At 40.7% G+C, this 22980-nt stretch overlaps 1 protein-coding gene across 1 annotated transcript in view; it reads right to left on the bottom strand.

The window, feature by feature from the left end:
- Window positions 1-22980, bottom strand: part of LOC126188411 (DNA mismatch repair protein Mlh3-like) — a 174503-nt gene that overhangs the window by 120330 nt on the left and 31193 nt on the right. The window contains exon 3 of the mRNA XM_049930014.1: window positions 4406-4533. Within this exon, the coding sequence (XP_049785971.1) occupies window positions 4406-4533 (128 nt within the window). The remainder of the gene's footprint in view (window positions 1-4405; window positions 4534-22980) is intronic.

The following is a 22980-nucleotide window of genomic DNA, read 5'->3' as shown; positions in this document are numbered from 1 at the left end:
CTGAGGTGGGCCAAAAACACTGAAAACATTAGTTAAATGAGAAATAGTGGTGGTAGCAGTGACGTTACAGCTTGGAAGGAGCCAAGTGAATCTGGCGAATGCATCAATAATAACTAGCACGTATTGGTGACCTTTCTTAATACGAGGTAAGGGTCCTAGATAATCGATATGTAGTTTGTGCATAGGACAGGACTCTTGCTCAGAGCTCAACAAACCCTGCTGAAGAGCATTCTTGGGCTTGGCTACATTACACAACCGACATTGGGATACCATCTCTCTGACATCCCGGTCCATGGAGGGCAAAGTCAAATGCTCCTTGATTTTTTGCGTAGTCTTTTATGTTCCTAAGTGATCACCCACGAACAAATCATGAAAATAATGAAAAACTGGGTGCTCCAGAGCTACTGGCAAACAGATCTTGAACTGCTTCACATGCCCCACCCTTTTACACAGAATGTCACTCTTAATAATATACTCATCCGACAGTTCCCCAGCAAAAAGGCGTTGCTTAATCGGCCCCAAATAGGGTCCTGATCCTGATGCTGAGCAACATCATCAAACAAAACAGGAATTTCACCCAACATGATACAACTAAGACTGCCTCCATCTGTCTCCTGGGTTACCTCACTAGGTGTAGATTCAGCGAACAGCAGGCTGAGGACATCTGCAAGGACATTTTCAGTGCCTCTTACATGTTTAAACTTCAAATTGAAATGCAGAAATGTGTACCGCCCATCTGACAATACGGCCAGTTTTATGCAGCCTAGCCAGCACCCAGCTCAAAGCCTGATTGTCAGTTTCTAACTGAAATACCCAATGCTCAAGATAGAAGTGGTACTTCTCCAATGCAAACAAAACTGCCAATGCCTCACACTTGAAGACGGAGTACTTAAGTTTGGCACCAGTTAACTGAAGAGACGCGTAAGCTAATGGCTGCCTCTGACCTTTGAACTCATGAAGGAGGACAGCTGAAATACCAGCATTAGATGCTTCAGTTTGGACAATAAACCTTTTATTAAAGTCTGGTACTCTGAGAACCAGAGGATATGCTATAGCTGCCTTAATATGCTCAAATGCGGCCTCCTGGGCACGTCCCCATTCAAAAGCACTCCCTTCCAGTGCAATTCATTCAATTGCACCACCAACTGAGCAAAATTAGCTACAAAACAACTAAAATAGTTCGCCATGCCTATAAACCTAGCAATTCCGCATTTAACAGTAGGCGGAGGCAAAGCCCGTAAGGCCTTAGTTCGCTCTTGGTTGATGCGAATACTCTGACCTGAGACTAAGTGACCTAAGAAGGACACCTGCTGCCTGGATAATGTTATCTTACTGGGTTTCACAGTGAGCCCGGCTCCCTGTAACCTCAAAAGAACTTGCTGGATATGATCCAAATGGTCCTGAAATGAACGGCTATACATGACTAAGTCATCCAAATAATTATATACACACACTAATTTCAAGTCCCCAATTATCCAGCAAATGAGTAAGAACACCCGCACCGGTTGTCAAACCAAAGGGAACTCTGTTAAACTCAAACAGATTCCGATCAGTACAAAACGCGGTAACATGTTTACATTCTTCAGCTAATGGAATCTGATTATAGGCTTGGTTCAAATCAAGAACAATAAACCAATTAGCACCGGCAAACCAGGTAAAAGAGGTATGCAGATCAGGCAGAGGCACAGATTTGAGGACAACCTTAGAGTTCAAGTGCCGGTAGTCAACCAAAGGTCTGAAATTACGCCACTAATCCTTAGTAACAAGGAATATGAGGGAAGCATAGGAACGAGGAATGTGAGGGAAGCATAAGCAGATGGAGAAGGCCTAATAACGCCTTGTTGGAGCATTTGTGATATTTTAGCCTTCAGTATCTTCACCTTAGGGGGTGAGAGGCGATATGGGGACTGCCTGACAGGAATATCGTCAGATAGATGGATATGGTAATTAAAAAATTAGTGACACCCAAGTTATCACTAAGAAGCTCAGGAAAACTCTGTAACAAATTCCGTAATTGTGAAGCCTGATGCAGCGAGAGATGGGTAAGATCAAACTCATTAGCCACAGCCTCAACAGCCAATGCGTCTGCATTTTGATGCACAATATGTTTAGCGCACTCACAGAAACCAAACTTCTCCACAGGAGAGAACTTAAAGAAAAGGGTGTGCCCAGAATAATCCACAACTAACCCCGTGTTATTGATGAAATCACATCCCAAAATTAGATCGACCGGCAGCTCCTTGACAAAGGCTAATGACAAGGGCCAGGAAAAATCCCCCACCGATATACTCCCTCAGACCCAACCATGCAGAGGAAACACCTGGCCATTGGCCACCCGACATCTCTGCACCGGAGAAGGGACCGAGCGAAGTTTCGTAAGATGACCAAATTCCAAAAAACCATTTGAAGCTCAGTAATGAAAAGGAGCTACCAGAATCCAAAAGAGTACAAATCGGTTCACCACCTACTCGAGTACAAACATAAGGCAAGGGTGGTCTACTCGAGTACAAACATAAGGCAAGGGCGGTGATGAGGGAGTGACAACACGGGTACGCCAGGGTCTAAAGGCTCGATCCTGAGGTCGCTGCCCAGCCCGGCATCATTTATTGGCTCTGGGTGCATGAGGCAGTGGCACGGAGCTCTTCCTAAGTTGAAGGCTGATTATGGAAGACAAAGTGCGACTTATCCACCACACGCATTCCCCTAAGATCAATAGACACCAACTCTTGTTCAGGCAAATCAATTGACAAGGCCAAGGAGGCAGTCTGAACTCTGTCCACATACTGATGTAACTGCTCTTTATCCCACTGCATTTCCTAAATTAATGACACTCGAGCTATTTTAGAACTTTGGTGGTCAATCTCTGGCTAATGACAAGCCCCCTCAATTGCTGTAAGGAGAACCCTTCTGCCATGGCTCGGGCGAGGAGGTTCTGCAACTCACCTCTAGCTAACAGGTACAACAGTGACAAAATTACTTGGGGCGGAACATGAAAGACAGCACCATGTTGTTCAAGGCAAACCAACAATCATAATAATTTCTTGACCTATTCAAGCTACTCCAAGACTAATTTAGTAATATCACGAAAGAAATACGCCAGAGGATTAGGCAAATTGGCAAACATTGCGTCTAACTTCACCCCCGAGCTGGCTCTAACCCCCTCCCTGGTACAGCAAGTCCCGCTCTTCAGTCCTCTTTCCATCCAACTCTAAACACGTAAGGTTAAACTGCAATGCACAAACCAAAGATCCCAATTCAATGGTTAATTTTTTATAATGATCTTCCAAAGCTAACATGCTAAATCCACTATCCGATTAGTTAAATGCATTAACTGCGCCCGCACCCTATCCTATTGACTGTCACTAGGTTAAGTGCCTTCCAAAACACAAATAGTGTCCTCAAGTCTGCTTACAGCCTTAAACAAAAATTCAATGGCAGCTCCTGTCTCATCCACCACCACCACCGACATGACGTCAACCAGATGAAGAATGGCAGCACGCAAACAGGCCACTAAATCTGGAACACTGCCCTCGATAAGTTGGTGCCTTATTGCCAACTCGTAAACAAGATGGTCCTTCCTGAGTGGGCCGGACAGCCAGTACTCGCCCGACTGCTGGCGACACACATGCACTGCCCAACAGTAGGATATGGTCGCAAGAGTGCACAACCACGTCAAGGACCGGGCTCAGTGAGTTAGTTGAGTGGACCGCGATATTCAAGTAGTGCAATTTTCACCGGTGTGTGTGTGTGTGTGTGTGGTGTGTGTGTGTGTGTGTGTGTGTGTGTGTGTGTGTGCGCGCGCGTGTGTCCGTGTTGTTTCACAGTGACTGGTTTTAGTATTGGTTGAGACATTGGGGAATTGTCTTTGCAGATCCAGTGAGGAGGTCCGCAGCGCTAGGGCAGGCCGGGGCCACTGGCAGTGTGAAGGCACTGTCAGATTGAGGGGCTGTAGCTGATGGATAATTTGTAAATGTGGCTACAAGCTGAACATTAATAAGTTATTATTATTATTATTATTATTATTATTATTATTATTAAATCTACATATGTGAGTTAGCAATTCCTATCTACCACCTTTTACACATTACAATTTCTTCTATGACAAAAATCAAACAATGAAAAATCCAGGATGAAACATAACAATATTGTGAAAAGGAAAGTTACCACTCATCTCATAGCGGAGATGCTAAGTCGCAGACAGCCACAACAAAAAGACTGTCACAAAGGCCGAGAGCTAATTTGTGACAGTCTTTTTATTGTGCCTATCTGCGACTCAGCATCTCCACTATATGGTAAGTGACAACTTTCCTTTTCACAATTTCTACTATGGAAGAGATGTATGTTTGTGTTTTCTTACAAAAACATAAGATTTGAAAAGTAATTAAAGAAATGGCTGCAGTCTTACCTCCCACAAATAAGCTCTAACTGATCTTGAGTCATTCCACATCCATCATCCTCCACGCGAATTTTAAAATATTTAAGATCAACATATACAGCAACAGAAGTTGCCCCAGCATCAATAGAATTCAGCACCTAGAAATATTGTAATAATTTTGAGTGGCTATAAGAAAAACAATCATAGCAGTTATTATACAGTACAATTGATTCTGTAATTACATATTTGCAAAAGGTCTAATATATTACTATATAAGACAAAAAATGTCATGTAGAGTTGTGTGATATTGTTTTAGATGATTTGCCTTCCACAAAAATTCACTTCATGTTGCTTCATTGTGTACATCATGTATTTGCAGTCTGTTTTAAACATAAATCTTGTTGTTATTAGTTATGTGGTGATTTAAATTATTTTCATCATATCAAACTAAATAAATAGAGAGAACCATTTAAAAAAATCAGAAACAATGCATAATGTATGAGCATCTTTAAAATGGATGAAATCCCTTCAAGTGTGCTACAGGAAAAAAATTAAACTGTAAGCTGCTTGTCTCTTTGCTGTTACATGTGCAGGAACACTGAAATGGCAGATGCTGTGATAACTGATCACAAAACTGAAAAATCAACTAAAGTCATTCAACAGTGGGAAAACATTTGGAGTGGGTGATATACCTGTGAGACTCTACAGACATTATGTGAACTAACTTACTCCCTCTCTCTAGCAGCACCTTACGGTAGGTCACTGGAAAAATGATATAAATCAAATGATTGGAAAAAAATAGCAGGTCATTCTGATTTTCAAGAAGGGTAACTGGACATATGTACATTAATATAGGCCTATATGGAAAGACAGAGCAACCAAATAACTATATGCAAAATTGCAAAAAGTAGTGGAAACCAAAACAAGCAGCTTGGACAGCACAGAGGGTCACAATAATAATACACTTGGACTTTTACATCAAAATAAAAGAAATTACATATGAAGTATCAGTTTCTCATATCATTACAGGAAACTGAAAAACCTAAGGAGATTTCTGCAGATGTGCTATGCATAACAGAACATAATATGGAAGTAGCAGAAATTGGACAGCTGCATCTAGATGGATACAAGTTAATATCACATTACTAGAGGCATAACATAAAGAAAATGTGGAGTGGCTATATATGCAAAAAGTGGAATGAAGTTTCAGGTCGCAAACCTATGTTAAGTGCAGCAATTAAAATCTCTCTGAGTGCTGTACTTGAGTAATAGACTTTAAAACATACATGATAGTAATTCTGACAGTGTATAGGCCCCCCAGAAAGGCAGCACATAGGGTCACAGATTTATTTGGGGACCATGGGAGAGCACCACAGAAATGCTGAAAAACATGAACTGACAGGCACTTTAAGATAAATGCAACTATCCTGCAAAAGACTACTTACAAAGTTTCAAGAACCAATATTAAGTGAAGAATTTGGGAATCACCTATATATAGCTCCCCTAGGAACCACAAAGAGAAGATTAGACTAATAAAAGCATGTATAGAGGAACTTAAGCACTACACACATGAATGGAACAGGAAGAAACGCCAATACTTGGTACTACGGAAAATTCTCTCAGGATTGCATTTCACAGTGGTTTGCAAAGTTTAGGTGAGGATGCAGAAATGTTTTAATCTTCATTAAGCAGTTACAGAGGATACTAATGTTACTTATCATAAATAGTGGGGGCAGCCATTGTACTTACAGATTTCAAGACTGATTTCATCTCTGACAGTACTGATCAAGAGCACAGCCTTTTGTTTGTTCCCCAAACTAACATTGAAATGCAACTGCCTTAACCAAATTATAATGTATCATGCAACACAAGCATTAATGTAGCATCCAATACATGCATATTTCTCAATCCTATAGCTTCTTTTTCTTGTTTTTAGCATTAACATATAATTTTGGGCTCACAATTGGGTTGATTTTGGGGAGGAGACCAAACTGCGAGGTCATAGGTCTTATTGGATGAGGGAAGGATGGGGAAGGAAGTCGGCCGTGCCCTTTCAAAGAAACCATCCCAGCATTTGCCTGAAGCGATTTAGGGAAATCACGGAAAACTTAAATCAGGAAGGCCAGACGCGGGCTCACAATTGTCACTTTTGGTTAATAATTTGAGGAATTTGCTTCATTTTGCAATTAGATACCATAATCAGCAAAACTAATAATTTATAACACAGACAACAAGTGCCAAGTACTTCATTGTTTTAAGCTGCGTAAAAACACAATTTCTCAAATAAAATAATGCTGATAATAAAACACTAAACTATGAATGATAATGTGTGAATGTAGACTTTCTTAGCACACACTATTGATGTAAAGCTCTTGAGCTTTCAGCCAGGTAGCAATGATAAATTATCACAACATTTCAAATTCCTTCACCAGAAGATGATGAGTACGAGATTCTTTGAAATATTGCGGAATTTTAATACTTCCATCTGGCTGGAAGCCCAAGAGCTTTTTATTGAAACTGTGTATGATTCTATTTAATGAATGATTGTTGAATATATGTAGATATTTGTCAAAGATCAAAATAAGAAAGGAATTTTATGATAGAGATTCATGTAAGTGATCTGAAAAAGGCCACATGCTTGTGTCAGGAAAGTCAAATTTGTAAAATACTATGATGTTAATAATTTTAGGTGAGGATGTTGAATAACTTATCACATCAAGACTGTTATAACATCAAACAATAGAAACTCCAGGTAGGAATATCAACAATGTAGGAAAAGACAGTTAGCTCATCAAGTTTCAGACAGGCATAATTAAAAGGCACTTACATAAAGCTTTTGGCCACAGCCTTCATCAGGGAAAGAGTGAGACACGCACACACACACACACACACACACACACACACACACACACACAAAATAAAAAATAAAAACAAAGCAAGCACATCTGATGCATACACGACCACCAACCAATGTCATGCGTGCATAAGGTGTGCTTGCTTTTGTGAAGCTTGATGTACATGTCTTTTAATTGAGCCTGTCTGCAACTTGACATGTCTTCTTTATGGTACCGGTAAGTAACAATCTGTCTTTCCTACATTGCTGTTATAACATCATCACTTTATAATAAAATAAACTGAAACTGAATTTGTAAGAAAGAGGAAAAACGTAACCAGTGTTAAAAACATAAATGTTATAGCATCTGTGACCACATGCCTAAGTTTTGATCAGTTTTGGTTCAGTACTATTTAGTTTGGCTCATCTCAGTGCCAGTCTTACGGAATTGTAATCGCTGGCTGAATATTATCAAATAAACCATGGATATATTTGTACGGCCTTCGGGCCAAAAGCCACATATTTTAAAAAACAAACCCACATATATGGATAAAAGCATCAGATTTCATGCTGTAAATACCTAAGGACCATTCTACATTATATTATTTTAAAAAATATAAGTAAAAATACTAATTTTACAATGATCTATGCAATAATAATGTGTTTATTACCAATTATGGATGTGGTGTAACTAACTTTTTGCAGTTGCAGCAAAGCAAAAGCACTGAGCAAAATAAAATGGAAAATATTTTTGTCTGAATATGACATGACTCAATGAGTGTAGGTAAGTAAGGAGAAATATGTCAATGTAAGCAACAGAGCGGAGGGGACTTAGCAGAAGCTTATCATTTGCACACAGATTGTATACTTCATTTAGTTTAGTGTTATTCTTACTTTGGAGTAGAAGTGAACAGTAGTTGATTATTTAGCTGTTTTTAGTAGTGTTATTTATTTTCATTGTAAGAGTTTAAGTATTTTTTGATTGTTTGTGTTGACTGAGTTCAGTTTCTTGGGTTAGTGTTCCATTACCTGCAGTTTAGACAATAACTGATTAAGTACAATGTAATTAGATAGATAAAAAATCTAATCACCAAGTGGCGGCTGGAGAACACACATATGAAAAAAATATTTTATTTGTGTAAGATTTCAGAGCCAGTGTCTCCTTCTTGTGGCAGAAGTATTGAAGGAGAAGGAAGAGGAGTGAAGAGAAAGGAACTGGAGAAGTTTAGGAAAAGGGGCAAAGTTCAGAAAAGTCGCCCAGAACACAGGGTCAGGGGAGACTTATCGGATGGGATGAGAAGGAAAGGACTGCGCCAGACAAGATTTGAAAACCTGAGAGCTTAAAGGTGGAAGACAAGATAATATTCAAGACAGAGACTACTGCTAAAACAACATGCACAAGTTGATAAGAATGAAAAGCTAAGTGCATTGTGTGTAACACAGAAGTGGGAGGGGGAAAGGCAAAAAATACACAGGTAAGAAAATGAAAGATGGAGAATGCTATAGTGGACTGAAGAAAGGATTAGTTACTGTGAAGTAATGCTGAGACAGAAGAAATTAACGTAAATTAATGCAGGTGGGTGGCAAGAACTGAAGACACATTTTAGTGCTAGTTCCCACCTACAGAATTCTGAGAAACTGATGTCTAGAGAAGAATTCAGGTAACGTGTGGGGTGAGACAGACACCGAGGTCATGACTGTCATGCTGTAGAGCATGATCTGCAACAGGATATTGTGTGTTGCTGGTATAAACCCTCTGCCTGTGCCCATTCACCCTAACTCATAACTTGGTGATAGTCATGCCGATGTAGAAGGCTGAACAGTGTCTGCCTAGCAGTTGGTGTATGACGTGCATTGTTTCACAGATGGCTCTCCCTTTAATAGTATATATTTTGCCAGTTACAGGGCTGGTATAGGTGGTGGTAAGCGGGTACATCGGGCAAGTCTCGTAGTGAGGACAGTCACAGGGATAGCAGTCATAGAGTAGAGAGATTGGGTGTAAAAGGAGCATAGGGCCCCACAAAAATACTGTGGAGATTGGGAGAGTGATGAAAAGCTATTCTAGGTGTGGTGGACAAAATCTCAGACAGAATGGATTTCATTTTAGGGCAAGATTTTACGAAGTCATGGCCTTGTCAAAGTAGCTGATTTGGCTCTGTCTTAGTGTCAGTTCTACAGAATTGAAATTGCTTGCTTAATATTATCAAAAAAGCCATGAATATAGCTGTGTAGTCTTCAGGCCAAAAGGCCACATATAAAAAAATAAAACCACAAAAATGGAGAAAAACATCTGATTTCATGCTGTAAATACCTGAGCTAATCAGCTACTTCAACAAGGCCACGACACCCAAAAATCATGCCTTGAAATGAGATCCATTCTGTATGAGATTTTTTCCATCACACCAAGAATAGCTTTCCATAACTCTCCCAATCTCCACAATATTCTTGTCGGGCCCTATGCTTCTTCGCATCCATCTCTCTACCCTATGGCTCCTACCCCTGTAGCCATCCCCGCTGCAAGACTTGCACTATGCACCCTCTTACCATCACTTAAACCAGCCCTGTTACTGGCAAAACATTGACTCCCAAAGGAAGAGCCACCTGTGAAATGACAAATGTCATATACCAGATATTACGTAGACACTGTAATGCCTTTTACATTGGCATGACTACCAACAACTTATGAGTCTGGATGAATGGGTCTAGGCAGAGGGCGTATACAGGCAACAGACAATATCCCGTTGCAGAGCACATTCTACATTATAGTTGTGACCTCACTGCCCATTTCACCATATGCACCATCTGGATTCTTCCCCCAGACAGCAGTTTCTCAGAACTCTGCAGTTGGGAACAAGCGCAACGACATGTCCTTGGTTCTCACCACACACCTGGCCTTAATTTAGGTTAATTTCTTCAGTCTCGGCATTTACTTACACTAACTACACCTACCTTCAAACCATTTTAGTTTTCTATATCTTTCATTTTCTGTCCTGTCTATTGTTTGCCATCCACCTCCTACCTATGATGATGATGATGATGATGATGATGATCGATTTGTGAGGCACTCAACTGCGCGGTCATCAGTGCCCACACAAAGTCTTAATTTTTAGACAGTCCAATTTTTTTGCAATCCAATCTAACCACTGACAAGAACGATGATGATGATGATGATGATGACAGCATAATCACTCAGTCTCCGGGCACAGAAAATCCCCAACCAAGCTGGGAATCAAACCAGGGACCCCGTGATCCAGAGGCGACAAGTCTAGCCACTAGACCACGAGCTGCAGACCCCTCCCACCTCTGTTACACACAATGCACTTAGCTTTTCACTCTTATTAACTCATGTACAATGTTTTAGCAGTAATCTCAGTATTGAATATTATCCTGTCTTCCATCTTTAAGCTCTCAGGTTTTCCAATTTCATCCAGTGCAGTCCTTTCCTTCTCATCCCGTCTGATAAGTCTCCCCTGACCTGGGGTTCTGGGTGACTTTTCTGAACTCTGCCTCTTTTCCTAAATCTCCCCTGTTCCTTTCCCTTCACCCATCTTCCTTTCCCTTCAACCCGTCTGCCAGAAGAAGGAGCCACTGGCTCCGACAGTTTGCATAAGTAAAACCTTTCTTTATATGTGTGTTCTCCTGCCGCCGCTTGGTGAGAACATTTTTTATCTATCCAGTTACATTATATTGTCAAAAATTGATTATCTTCATTGTTAATAAGTGATTAAAGATGGATGGGGACTGTGCCTGTTGTCTATGGATGCTGGGAAAATTTATAAATGTCCGTATACAGCTGAAAGCTGTGATGACCACGTCATGAGGTTGCCCCATGCTGTGGTAGCATTGGGGCATCTTGACACAAGTGCTTTGGAACCTCTGGAGCCTATAGTGTCACCTAAGATACCTGACATCACTTTGTCCTCCGATTCCCACAACCTGGTAGGTCAACACTTACCTGACATTGATTGTCTCATAGTGGTGGGGTTCCAAATCACTGGGTGGAAGGTGAAAGTGGATATCAGCCACACAGCTGTATGCTTATGTCTCAAAAACAGGTGTGAATTCCTGCTGCTGAAAGTACATCTGAGCCAGCACAAGATGCTTCACCTTTTGGGACTGTGGCCAATCTTCCTGAGAGACTCAGACAAGTGCAGAGGGTGGGATTGCTTGTCCATAGGGGCTACAGTGTTAGGCAGGTGATGAAACCCCTTCCGGACCATAGCAAGGAGCAGGTCAGGAAATAACGCCAGTGTCCACTTTGTCGCCCTGCTAGAGGGGGGGAGGGGGGGGGGTGGCTCCAAGATTTGGAAGAGGCTTTGCCGGATGTAACTGAATGTGCACTGGGTGTATCCGGCTGCAAATCATGGCTCATGTAGGCACAAATGATGCCTGCTACCTTGGTTCAGAGGCCATCCTCAGTTGCTGCAGGTGTCTGGCTAATTTGGTGATGACAGCTAGCCTCACCAACAGTGTGGAAGCAGAGCTATCATTTTCCATTATTGTTCCCAGATCTGATCAAGGTCTTCTAGTTTGGAGCAGAGTGGAAGGTCAAAACCAGAGGCTCGGGCAATTCTGCAATGGTATCAGATTCAAATTTCTTGAGATCTGCTGTTGGTGGTAGAATCATAGGGTTCCTCTTAATAAGTCAGGTGTGCACTACATGCAGGAAGCTGCTACTGGAGCTGTGGAGTACATGTGGCATGCATGTGGGGGTTTTTTAGGATACAGAAATCCCTCCACAGGCTCAATGAGGTGTGTTCTGATTCCCAACAGGTTAGCAAATCAGTTTGGAGAAAGAAAATGTTAACACAGTATTATTTAACTACAGAAGCGTCTATGGACAGATCCTAGATGTAGTCTTGCTTACAAAAGGTAAAAATGCCCCCACAGTGCTAGAAACAGAAAACTGGCTGAAACCAAATGTCAACAGCAATGAAATTCTAAATTCTGATTGGAATGTATATTGCAAAGACAGGTTGAACATAGATGGTGGAGGTGTGTTTATAGAACTAAAAATACGATAATATCTAATGAGATTAGTACAGATTCTAATTAAACAATAATTTGGATGAAACCAAGTATTGAAGGAGGATCAAACATGTGGTGCTTTTATAGATCCCTGCCTCAGCAGCAGTAATGATAGAACATTTTAGAGGAAACTTTGGAAACATTCCATGTAAATTTCCTGGTTACATTGTAATATTAGCAGGAGAGTTCAACTTACAAACTGGGAGATTCAAGTGATTAGGATGGGTTGTAGGGACAGGGAATCATGTGAAATTGCTTTAAAATTCTAGTCTGGAAATTACCTTGAGCAGTGAGATCAGACTAGTGCAGGTAACATCTTAGATCTGCTGGTAACAAACAGACCCAAACTTTTTGAAGGAGTTAATATCAACAGGCATCAGTGATCATAAGTTGTTACAGCATCACTGAATACAGCAGTAAATATGAATACAAAGGAAGGTAGGAAGATCTTTCTGGTTAGCAAGTCTGACAAGAAACAGATTTCAAATTACCTGCATAATCAACTCAAAAATTTCATCTCCAATATCAATGCACACACTTCAAGAGCATTGTTACAACATGCTTTAGACATGAATGCATCAAGTGAAATTGTGAGGGATGGGAAAGACTCTCCATGGTTCAACAGCCATGTTAGAAAGCTCCTATGGAAATAAAGAGAGCTTCACTGCAAATTTAAATGTAGCCAAAACCTCACATACAAACAAAAACCAAATGAAGTTAAAATTAGTGTAAGGAGAGCCAAGAACCATGACTAGACAGAAAATCCTAAGAAGTTTTAGTCTTATGTTGAATCACTAAATACATTGAAGTCATCTGTCCAGACACCACGTGATCATAATGGGATTGAAGCAGAGGATGACACAGGAAAGGCCAAAATACTTGATATCTTTTTTCCAAAACTGTTTCACAGAGGAAGGTCCCACTGTCCTGCTTCATTTAATCTGTCGCACAAATGTCAAAATGGCTGACATCAAAGTAAGTGACTACGGGACAGAAAAGCAACTGGAATCGCTCAACTGAGGGAAGGCCACTGGGTCTGAAGGGATACCAATATGACTTCTACACAGAGTATGCAAAAGAATATGCAGTGTACTGCATGTCTTTGGAAGAGCAAAGAGTTGGAATAATGCATAGGTCATTCCTGTTTTCAAGAAGAGTTGACAAATAGCTGCACAAAACTATAGGCCTATATGTTTGACATCAGTCAACTGTAGAATCTTGGAACAGGTTTTATGTTTGTGTATTATGACATTCCTGAAGATACGTGCACCCAGGTAGACACTGTGTTTCTTGACTTCCATAAAGCATTCAATACAGTTCAGCCCTGGCGTCTAATGAACAGAATACATGCTTATGGAATGTCAAACCAAATGCGTGATTGGACTGCAGAGTTGCCAGCAAACTGTATCACAGAATGTCATTCTCAATGGAGAGAAGTCTTCAGACGTAAAACTGACTTCAGGTGTATGCCAAGGGAGTGTTATAGGTTCATTACTTTTCACAGTAAACAGAGTGATCAGAAACAGTCTGAAAAGCTTGTCAGAGTGTTCCAGGGTAGGTTTTGTTGAGAAATAACTGTTAAGAAAAAATTTGATACGTCGCACCATTTCCAAGACAATTAACATTGAAGCTAGCCAATCAGATCATTGTGCACACAAATTCAAGTGGTCCATCAGAGAAAGTATTGCCAAATGTGTTCTTCATTTCATTTCCTAAAACTGAACAAGAGGCAATACAAAAACTGGATATGGGACAGCAGTACAGATCGAACTTGAGCCAATACAGATCGAACCTGAGCCAACGGCTGAGTAGTCTCATGTGCTATCATCTAGGAGCTATGAGAACAACTAACACTAATTGCTGCTTCAATTTGTGTGTGCAATGGCCTGACTGGCTAACTTCAATGTTAATTAACTCAGAACTGGTGGGCTGCTTGAATCTGCACCCCGAAAGCTAGCAAGTTTCCTTTATTTTGTGTGTGCCTATTGACAATGCAACACTTCTGCTTTGGGGTGACTGGTATCCTTTAATCCAAAAGTACACAGCTGGAAAAAATTGGTACATCCTTTTAGAGGTTTCAAATTCACTCAAGATTTATTGTTCCAACAATGCATATTGGGTACATCAAATGATTATATTTACAGATCAATATCACAAGCAGTTCTGAGGTACCAGGTATCAACCCACACTGAAACACCGATATTAGTGCATGGTGTAGCCTCCACAGGTGGCAGCAAAGGTGTCCAGTCAATTGTATAGATAGTGGAAACTATCCTGGGATATATTACACCGCAACTGCTTGACCTGTTCACATAATCCTGTAAGAGTTGTTAGTTGTCGAATCACATGAGCCACTTCTTGCCCCATCATATCCCACATCTGCTTGACTGGAGACAAGCTCAGAGATCATGCTAGCCAGGAAAGTTGCTGCACCTCTTACAGAGCATATTGAATTTCACAAGCAGTGTGTAGGTAGGCATTATCCTGTTGCAACAACACCTCACCTTCTTGTTGCAAAAATGGCAAAACAATGGGTCTAACAATATCCTACATGTACCAAGTGCTGGTTAGTGTCCCCTCCAGAAACAACAAAGGTAAATGAGAGTTGTAGCTTATACCATCCTATAACATAATGTCTGGGGCGAGGCAAGTGCGTCTTGGATGAATGCAACCTACAAAACAGCACTCGCTATGTCTGTGTGGTATGCACAATCAATCATCACTTGTGTGCAGGCAGAATCTGCTTTCATCACTCAAGACCACGGCACACCATTCTGTCTTCCAAGTGATCATCTGATTGCACCAGTCAAGCCGGGTACATCGAGTTTCTGGTGTGAGTGGAAGATTGGCTAGACGTGTGCATGCCCATATTCCCACTGTTAATAACTGGTTCGCAAAAGTTTGTGTTGACAGGTCAGGGCCCACAAGCCTTCTTATCTGTGCTGTATCTCTCCAATCTGGCACTGCTGCCCTTACGATACGATGATCCTGGCAGGCATCTGTGCTGTGTGGACATCCAGAATCCCTTCTATGGTTGTTGAGAATGTTCACGTGTTACTGATACCAGCATCCTTGCACAACTGATGCCACACATCCAACTTGTGTGGCAATTCTCTGAAAGGACCATCCTGCCATTCAGAAGACCACTATTTGACCCCTTTAAAACTCATTTAGTCAGTCTTAGGAAGCAAGAGTGCATCTCTGTGGCATGGTTGGCTGCTTACTTCACGTGTTTGCATCACTTGGAGCCTTCTGTCTGTGAGCATTCCCTATTACAGGATAGACACAGATGGTGCCCTGGTAGCTATGCCACTATGCTATCTGTTGGCAGATGATGTTGAAACCATTATCATACACCTACTATCACACAGGTGGCACATGCCACCATCGGATCAAGATCAATGTTGTCTTTTCAAGTGTACTACCTTTTTACAGCAATGTATATACATTCTACAAGAACTTTCCTACAACTTATCTATAAATGACGTAGCAGACAACACTGGAAGTTCCATGATGCTTTTCTTGGGTAATGCTGGTGTATACAGAGAAGTCAGAGTGCTAGAAAATTGTTGCAAAATGCAGGAAGACCTGCAGAGGATCAATGCTTGGTGCAGGGAGTGGCAACTGACCCTCAACATAAATGTACATATTGTGTATACAAAGACAGAAAGAGCCATTATTGTATGATTACACAACGATTTGAAGTGGAATGATCATATAAAATTAATTGTTGGTAAGGTGGGTACCAGGTTGAGATTCATTGGGAGAGTCCTTAGAAAATGTAGTCCATCAACAAAGGAGGTGGCTTACAAAACACTCGTTTGACCTATACTTGAGTATTGCTCATCAGTGTGGGAACCATACCAGATCGGGTTGACGGAGGAGATAGAGAGGATTCAGAGAAGAGCGGCGCGTTTCATCACAGGGTTATTTGGTAACCGTGATAGCGTTACGGAGATGTTTAACAAAATCAAGTGGCAGACTCTGCAAGAGAGGCGCTCTGCATCGCGGTGTAGCTTGCTCGCCAGGTTTCGAGAGGGTGCGTTTCTGGATGAGGTATCGAATATATTGCTTCCCCCTACTTATACCTCCCGAGGAGATCACGAATGTAAAATTTGAGAGATTAGAGCGCACACAGAGGCTTTCAGACAGTCGTTCTTCCCGCGAACCAGATACGACTGGAACAGGAAAGGGAGGTAATGACAGTGGCACGTAAAGTGCCCTCCGCCACACACCGTTGGGTGGCTTGCAGAGTATAAATGTAGATGTAGATGTAGAATAGCAGAAAAATTACTGGAAGCAGTTACTTCTATAAAATATCTAGGAGTATGTGCACAGTGCAATTTAAAGTAGAGTGGAGTGACCACATAAAACTAACTGCAGGAAACGCTGATGCCAGATGGAGATTCATTGGAAGAATACTCAGGAGATGTAGAACATCAACAAAGGAGGTAGCTCAAAAAACCCTAATTCGACGGATACTGGATTATTGATTGTCAGTATGGGATCCATACCAGATAGGACTGATAAAGGAAATAGAGAAGATCCAAAGAAGAACAGCACATTCTGTTAAAGGTTCGTTTAGTAAACACAAAAGCATCACAGAGATGATTAGCCACTTTCAGTGGAGATGTTGCAACGGGGGCATCCTGCGTCACTGTGTGGTTTACTGTTCAAGTACCAAGAGCATACATTCATAGAAGAGTCAACAAGTTGCAGAAAGACTGTGAAGATAAAATTAGAGAGATTCGAACCCTCACAGAGGCTTTCCAGCAATCGTTTTTCCCACGAGTTTTCACGACTGAAACAGGAAAAGGGGAAGTGACAGTAGTACATAAATTACCCTCTGCCAGACATTGCAAGGTGGCCTGTGGAATGTAGATGTAGATGAAATAGAAGGATATAGCGCAACATAATTAATAATTTACAACTGAATCGAACTGTATGTCATGAAATAGAGATGAGCCCCATAATAAATGGCTTATCTGATCCTGATGGTCAAATGACAGTAATAAAGCATCTATGTCAATCAGGTTTAGCTACAAAAAGTATAGTTTCACAGAATTATAAATCCTGTCTCAGTTACACTTTCCAGAGAGAATTTACAGGGTGAACAACAGGGAGAACATTATCACAGACATACAGAAAATGAAGAAACAATTTTTATCTTTAAATTGTTCTTACAAAACTGTGACACTAGTTTTCCTTTACAATAAGGGAGGGACAATCAGAGTGGAAGCCAAGAAAAAGCCATATTAACATCTGTGATCAAGGTACCTAGTGAGCTTTACTTCATGCAAAGGGCCAGATCTATCAAGAACTAAAGATGTACTACATCGACTAATGGAAGATTCTTCACTGTGTTGAAAATAGACAGAGCACAAAGCAAAGCCAATTTTGAGCACTATAAGGCATGAAACAGACAGACTTGGTAAAGCTAATATAGTCAAGTCCCAGATGACAGTAGCAGCGGAACACAGATGATGTTGCATACAAATCATTGGTTATTAGATTTAATGAATTCCTAACAGTAGCTGAAAATGCAGGGAGGAAAAGAGACCATCAAAAATCTATTTAGACAGGTATGGCATACTCCACCACCAGCTATCACATATGTAAAGCAACCTGCAAAAATCATTAGTCACTGAAAACAAGCAACTATTCTGACTATAATGGTATTTCCACCAAAGTACTAAAATCTTGTACTGACTTGATATGTATAAGTTATTTTTGTAGCTTATTAAATTTGTAGCCAGTCGGTGAATGAAAGTTCCTAAGAAACTGAAATATGTGATACTAACACCCACTTAGAAAAGTGGAGTAAAGCTAGTGACCTTTATCTATAGACCCATCTCCCTCTTTCCTACATACTCAAAAAATTTTGAGAAAGCAGCTTACAACAGATTATTGAACTACATTTCTGAGACTAACTTTCAACAGCTCAGTTTGGCACCTTTAATGCATCTCTACCAAGAAAACAATATACTACCTCACAAACCAGATTCTGGTAGAAGTAAACAACAAAAATAATCCTTTTCACATTTCCTGTGATCTTATTGTGGCCTTTGATTGTTTAACTCATTAAATCCTACAAGAGACACTAATGTGGCAGTGCACTAAAGGTTTTCCCTTGCATAGACTGGAGCATTGTCTTAACAATAGAAATTTAGATTTACATTAGCAAACAATATGAAAGAATAAGATTAAATTCAGAGAAGGGAACATTAAAATACTGTGCTGCAAGAATCAGGGCTTGGCCTTGAGAAGGTGAGAACTATCATACAATCACCCTGGCAGCTCACACAGCCAACTTCCTGACCAGAACAACATATAAAAGAGTAGCAAAGAAAACTGAAGATATGTTACATGACAATCACTTTGGCTTTAGGACTGACATTAGTATTAATAATGGAAGCAAGACTTGGCAAAAATCAACAGACTTTCTTAGAATTTGTTAACCTAGAAAAAAATCTTTCAACAAGATATATAGGGGCATGATGTCTGAAATCCACATGAAAATCGTTATACACTATAAGGAAAGATGGGTAATATGAATTATGAACAAGAACCTGTTGTTGTTGTTGTTGTTGTTGTTGTGGTCTTCAGTCCTGAGACCGGTTTGATGCAGCTCTCCATGTTACTCTATCCTGTGCAAGCTTCTTCATCTCCCAGTACCTACTGCAACCTACATCCTTCTGAATCTGCTTAGTCTCCCTCTACTATTTTTACCCTCCATACTGCCCTCCAGTACTAAACTGGTAATCCCTTGATGCCTCAGAACATGTCCTACCAACTGATCCCTTCTTCTAGTCAAGTTGTGCCACAAACTCCTCTTCTCCCCAATTCTATTCAATACCTCATTAGTTATGTGATATAACCATCTAACCTTCAGCATTCTTCTGTAGCACCACATTTCGAAAGCTTCTATTCTCTTCTTGTCCAAACTATTTATTGTCCATGTTTCACTTCCATACATGGCCACACTCCATACAAATACTTTCAGAAGCAACTTCCTGACACTTAAATCTATACCCGATGTTAACAAATTTCTCTTCTTCAGAAACACTTTACTTGCCATTGCCAGTCTACATTTTATATCTTCTCTACTTTGACCATCATCAGTTATTTTGCTCCCCAAATAGCAAAACTCCTTTACTACTTTAAGTGTCTCATTTCCTAATCTAATTCCCTCAGCGTCACCCGATTTGATTCGACTACATTCAATTATCCTCGTTTTGCTTTTGTTGTTGTTCATCTTATATCCTCCTTTCAAGACACTGTCCATTCCATTCAACTGCTCTTTCAAGTCCTTTGCTGTCTCTGACAGAATTACAATGTCATCGGCGAACCTCAAAGTTTTTATTTCTTCTCCATGGATTTTAATACCTACTCTGAATTTTTCTTTTGTTTCCTTCACTGCTTGCTCAATATACAGATTGAATAACATCAGGGATAAGCTACAACCCTGTCTCACTCCCTTCCCAACCACTGCTTCCCTTTTGTGCCCCTCGACTCTTATAACTACCATCTGGTTTCTGTACAAATTGTAAATAACCTTTCACCCCCTGTATTTTACCCCTGCCACCTTCAGAATTTGAAAGAGAGTATTCCAGTCAACATTGTCAAAAGCTTTCTCTAAGTCTACAAATGCTAGAAATGTAGGTTTGCCTTTCCTTAATCTAGCTTCTAAGATAAGTCGTAGGGTCAGTATTGCCTCACGTGTTCCAACATTTCTACGGAATCCAAACAGATCTTCCCCGAGGTCAGCTTCTACCAGTTTTTCCATTCGTCTGTAGAGAATGCGCATTAGTATTTTGCATCCACCTTCAGAATTTGAAAGAGAGTATTCCAGTCAACATTGTCAAAAGCTTTCTCTAAGTCTACAAATGCTAGAAACGTAGGTTTGCCTTTCCTTAATCTAGCTTCTAAGATAAGTCGTAGGGTCAGTATTGCCTCACGTGTTCCAACATTTCTACGGAATCCAAACTGATCTTCCCCGAGGTCAGCTTCTACCAGTTTTTCCATTCGTCTGTAGAGAATGCGCATTAGTATTTTGCATCCATGACTTATTAAACTGATTGTTCGATAATTTTCACATCTGTCAGCACCTGCTTTCTTTGGGATTGGAATTATTATATTCTTCTTGAAGTCTGAGGGAATTTCGCCTGTCTCATACATCTTGCTCACCAGATGGTAGAGTTTTGTCAGGACTGGCTCTCCCAAGGCTGTCAGTAGTTCTAATGGAATGTTGTCTACTCCCGAGGCCTTGTTTCAACTTAGGTCTTTCAGTGCTCTGTCAAACTCTTCACGCAGTATCATATCACCCATTTCATCTTCATCTACATCCTCTTCCATTTCCATAATATTGTCCTCAAGAACATCGCCCCTGTATAGACCCTCTATATACTCCTTCCACCTTTCTGCTTTCCCTTCTTTGCTTAGAACTGGATTTTCATCTGAGCACTTGATATTCATGCAAGTGGTTCTCTTTTCTCCAAAGGTCTCTTTAATTTTCCTGTAGGCAGTATCTATCTTACCCCTTCTGAGATAAGACTCTACATCCTTACATTTGTCCTCTAGCCATCCCTGCTTAGCGATTTTGCACTATCTGTCGATCTCATTTTTGAGACGTTTGTATTCCTATTTGCCTACTTCACTTACTGCATTTTTGTATTTTCTCCTTTCATCTATTAAATTCAGTATCTCTTCTGTTACCCAAGGATTTCTACTAGCCCTCGTCTTTTTACCTACTTGATCCTCTGCTGCCTTCACTGTTTCATTCCTCAAAGCTACCCATTCTTCTTCTACTGTATTTCTTTCCCCCATTCCTGTCAATTGTTCCCTTATACTCTGCCTGAAACTCTCTAAAACCTCTGGTTCTTTCAGTTTATCCAGGTCCCATCTCCTTAAATTCCCACCTTTTTGCAGTTTCTTCAGTTTTAATCTACAGTTCATAACCAATAGATTGTGGTCAGAGTCCACATCTGCCCCTGGAAATGTCTTACAATTTAAAACCTGGTTCCTAAATCTCTGTCTTACCATTATACAGGGTGATTCAAAAAGAATACCACAACTTTAAAAATGTGTATTTAATGAAAGAAACATAATATAACCTTCTGTTATACATCATTACAAAGAGTATTTAAAAAGGTTTTTTTTCACTCAAAAACAAGTTCAGAGATGTTCAATATGGCTCCCTCCAGACACTCGAGCAATATCAACCCGATACTCCAACTCGTTCCACACTCTCTGTAGCATATCAGGCGTAACAGTTTGGATAGCTGCTGTTATTTCTCGTTTCAAATCATCGATGGTGGCTGGGAGAGGTGGCTGAAACACCATATCCTTGACATACCCCCATAAGAAAAAATCGCAGGGGGTAAGATCAGGGCTTCTTGGAGGCCAGTGATGAAGTGCTCTGTCACGGGCTGCCTGGCGGCCGATCCATTGCCTCGGGTAGTTGACGTTCAGGTAGTTACGGACAGATAAGTGCCAATGTGGTGGCGCTCCATCCTGCTGAAATATGAATTGTTGTGCTTCTTGTTCGAGCTGAGGGAACAGCCAATTCTCTAACATCTCCAGATACTGTCGTCCAGTTTTGTATTTATAACCCTGTATTCACCTGACCAAAAGTCTTGTTCCTCCTGCCACCGAACTTCACTAATTCCCACTATATCTAACTTTAACCTATCCATTTCCCTTTTTAAATGTTCTAACCTACCTGCCCGATTAAGGGATCTGATACTACATGCTCCAATCCGTAGACTGCCAGTTTTTTTTCTCCTCATAACAACATCCTCATGAGTAGTCCCCACTCGGAGATCCGAATGGGGGACTATTTTACTTCCGGAATATTTTACCCAAGGGGACGCCATCATCATTTAATCATACAGTAAAGCTGCATGCCCTTGGGAAAAATTATGGCTGTAGCTTTCCCTTGCTTTCAGCCATTCGCAGTACCACAACAGCAAGGCCGTTTTGGTTAGTGTTACAGGGCCAGATCAGTCAATCATCCACACTGTTGCCCCTGCAACTACTGAAAAGGCTGCTACCCTGCTTCAGGAACCACACGTTTGTCTGGCCTCTCAACAGATACCCCTCCGTTGTGGTTGCACATACGGTACTAAAGATAAATAAGAATGGAAGAGCAAGAGGGAAGTGTTCAGATTAAAATGAAATTAATTTATCATATGTTCTGCACCATGGCCAGCCCTGGGTAACACTGCTGTGTGGTGTGAACACTTGAGCAGACTGTTGTTGACTGAAATTAAATCTCATATGAGTGCATGAGTGCAGTGCCTGTTGCTACAATTTGAAGATGGGGATATTCTAGACATGGCCTACAGCTGAATAGGAGAGGGAAAAATATGTTGGCTGAGCTTCTTACACATAATATACAGGGGCCACCATCACACAAAACGTGATCCCTGTGGTTACTGGTGTCAGAGAGGTATCTTTCTTAGGTTAGAATCAGGATTCACACACCCTGTTTTGAAAGAAGTAAAAATGACAGATGAGCCTAAAAAAAGACTTCAGAAGGAACAGAAAAGAAAGGTTAGCTTATTTCACCAAAATATTAGAGGGCTGAGTAATAAGGTACAAAAACTTCCTGATAATTTGGAAAATTTAGAGAGCTCTGAAAAGGTAGACATCTGTGTCTATCTGAGCACCACATAACCACAGGATTAGACAAGTTACATAAAAAAGATTACATTCTAGCAGCCTACTCACACAGAATTAATAC

This window comes from Schistocerca cancellata, chromosome 5, assembly GCF_023864275.1.
Source record: "Schistocerca cancellata isolate TAMUIC-IGC-003103 chromosome 5, iqSchCanc2.1, whole genome shotgun sequence".
Lineage (NCBI taxonomy): Eukaryota > Metazoa > Arthropoda > Insecta > Orthoptera > Acrididae > Schistocerca > Schistocerca cancellata.
Note: the sequence above shows the minus strand (reverse complement) of the source record. Positions and strands in the feature narration are given on the sequence as shown.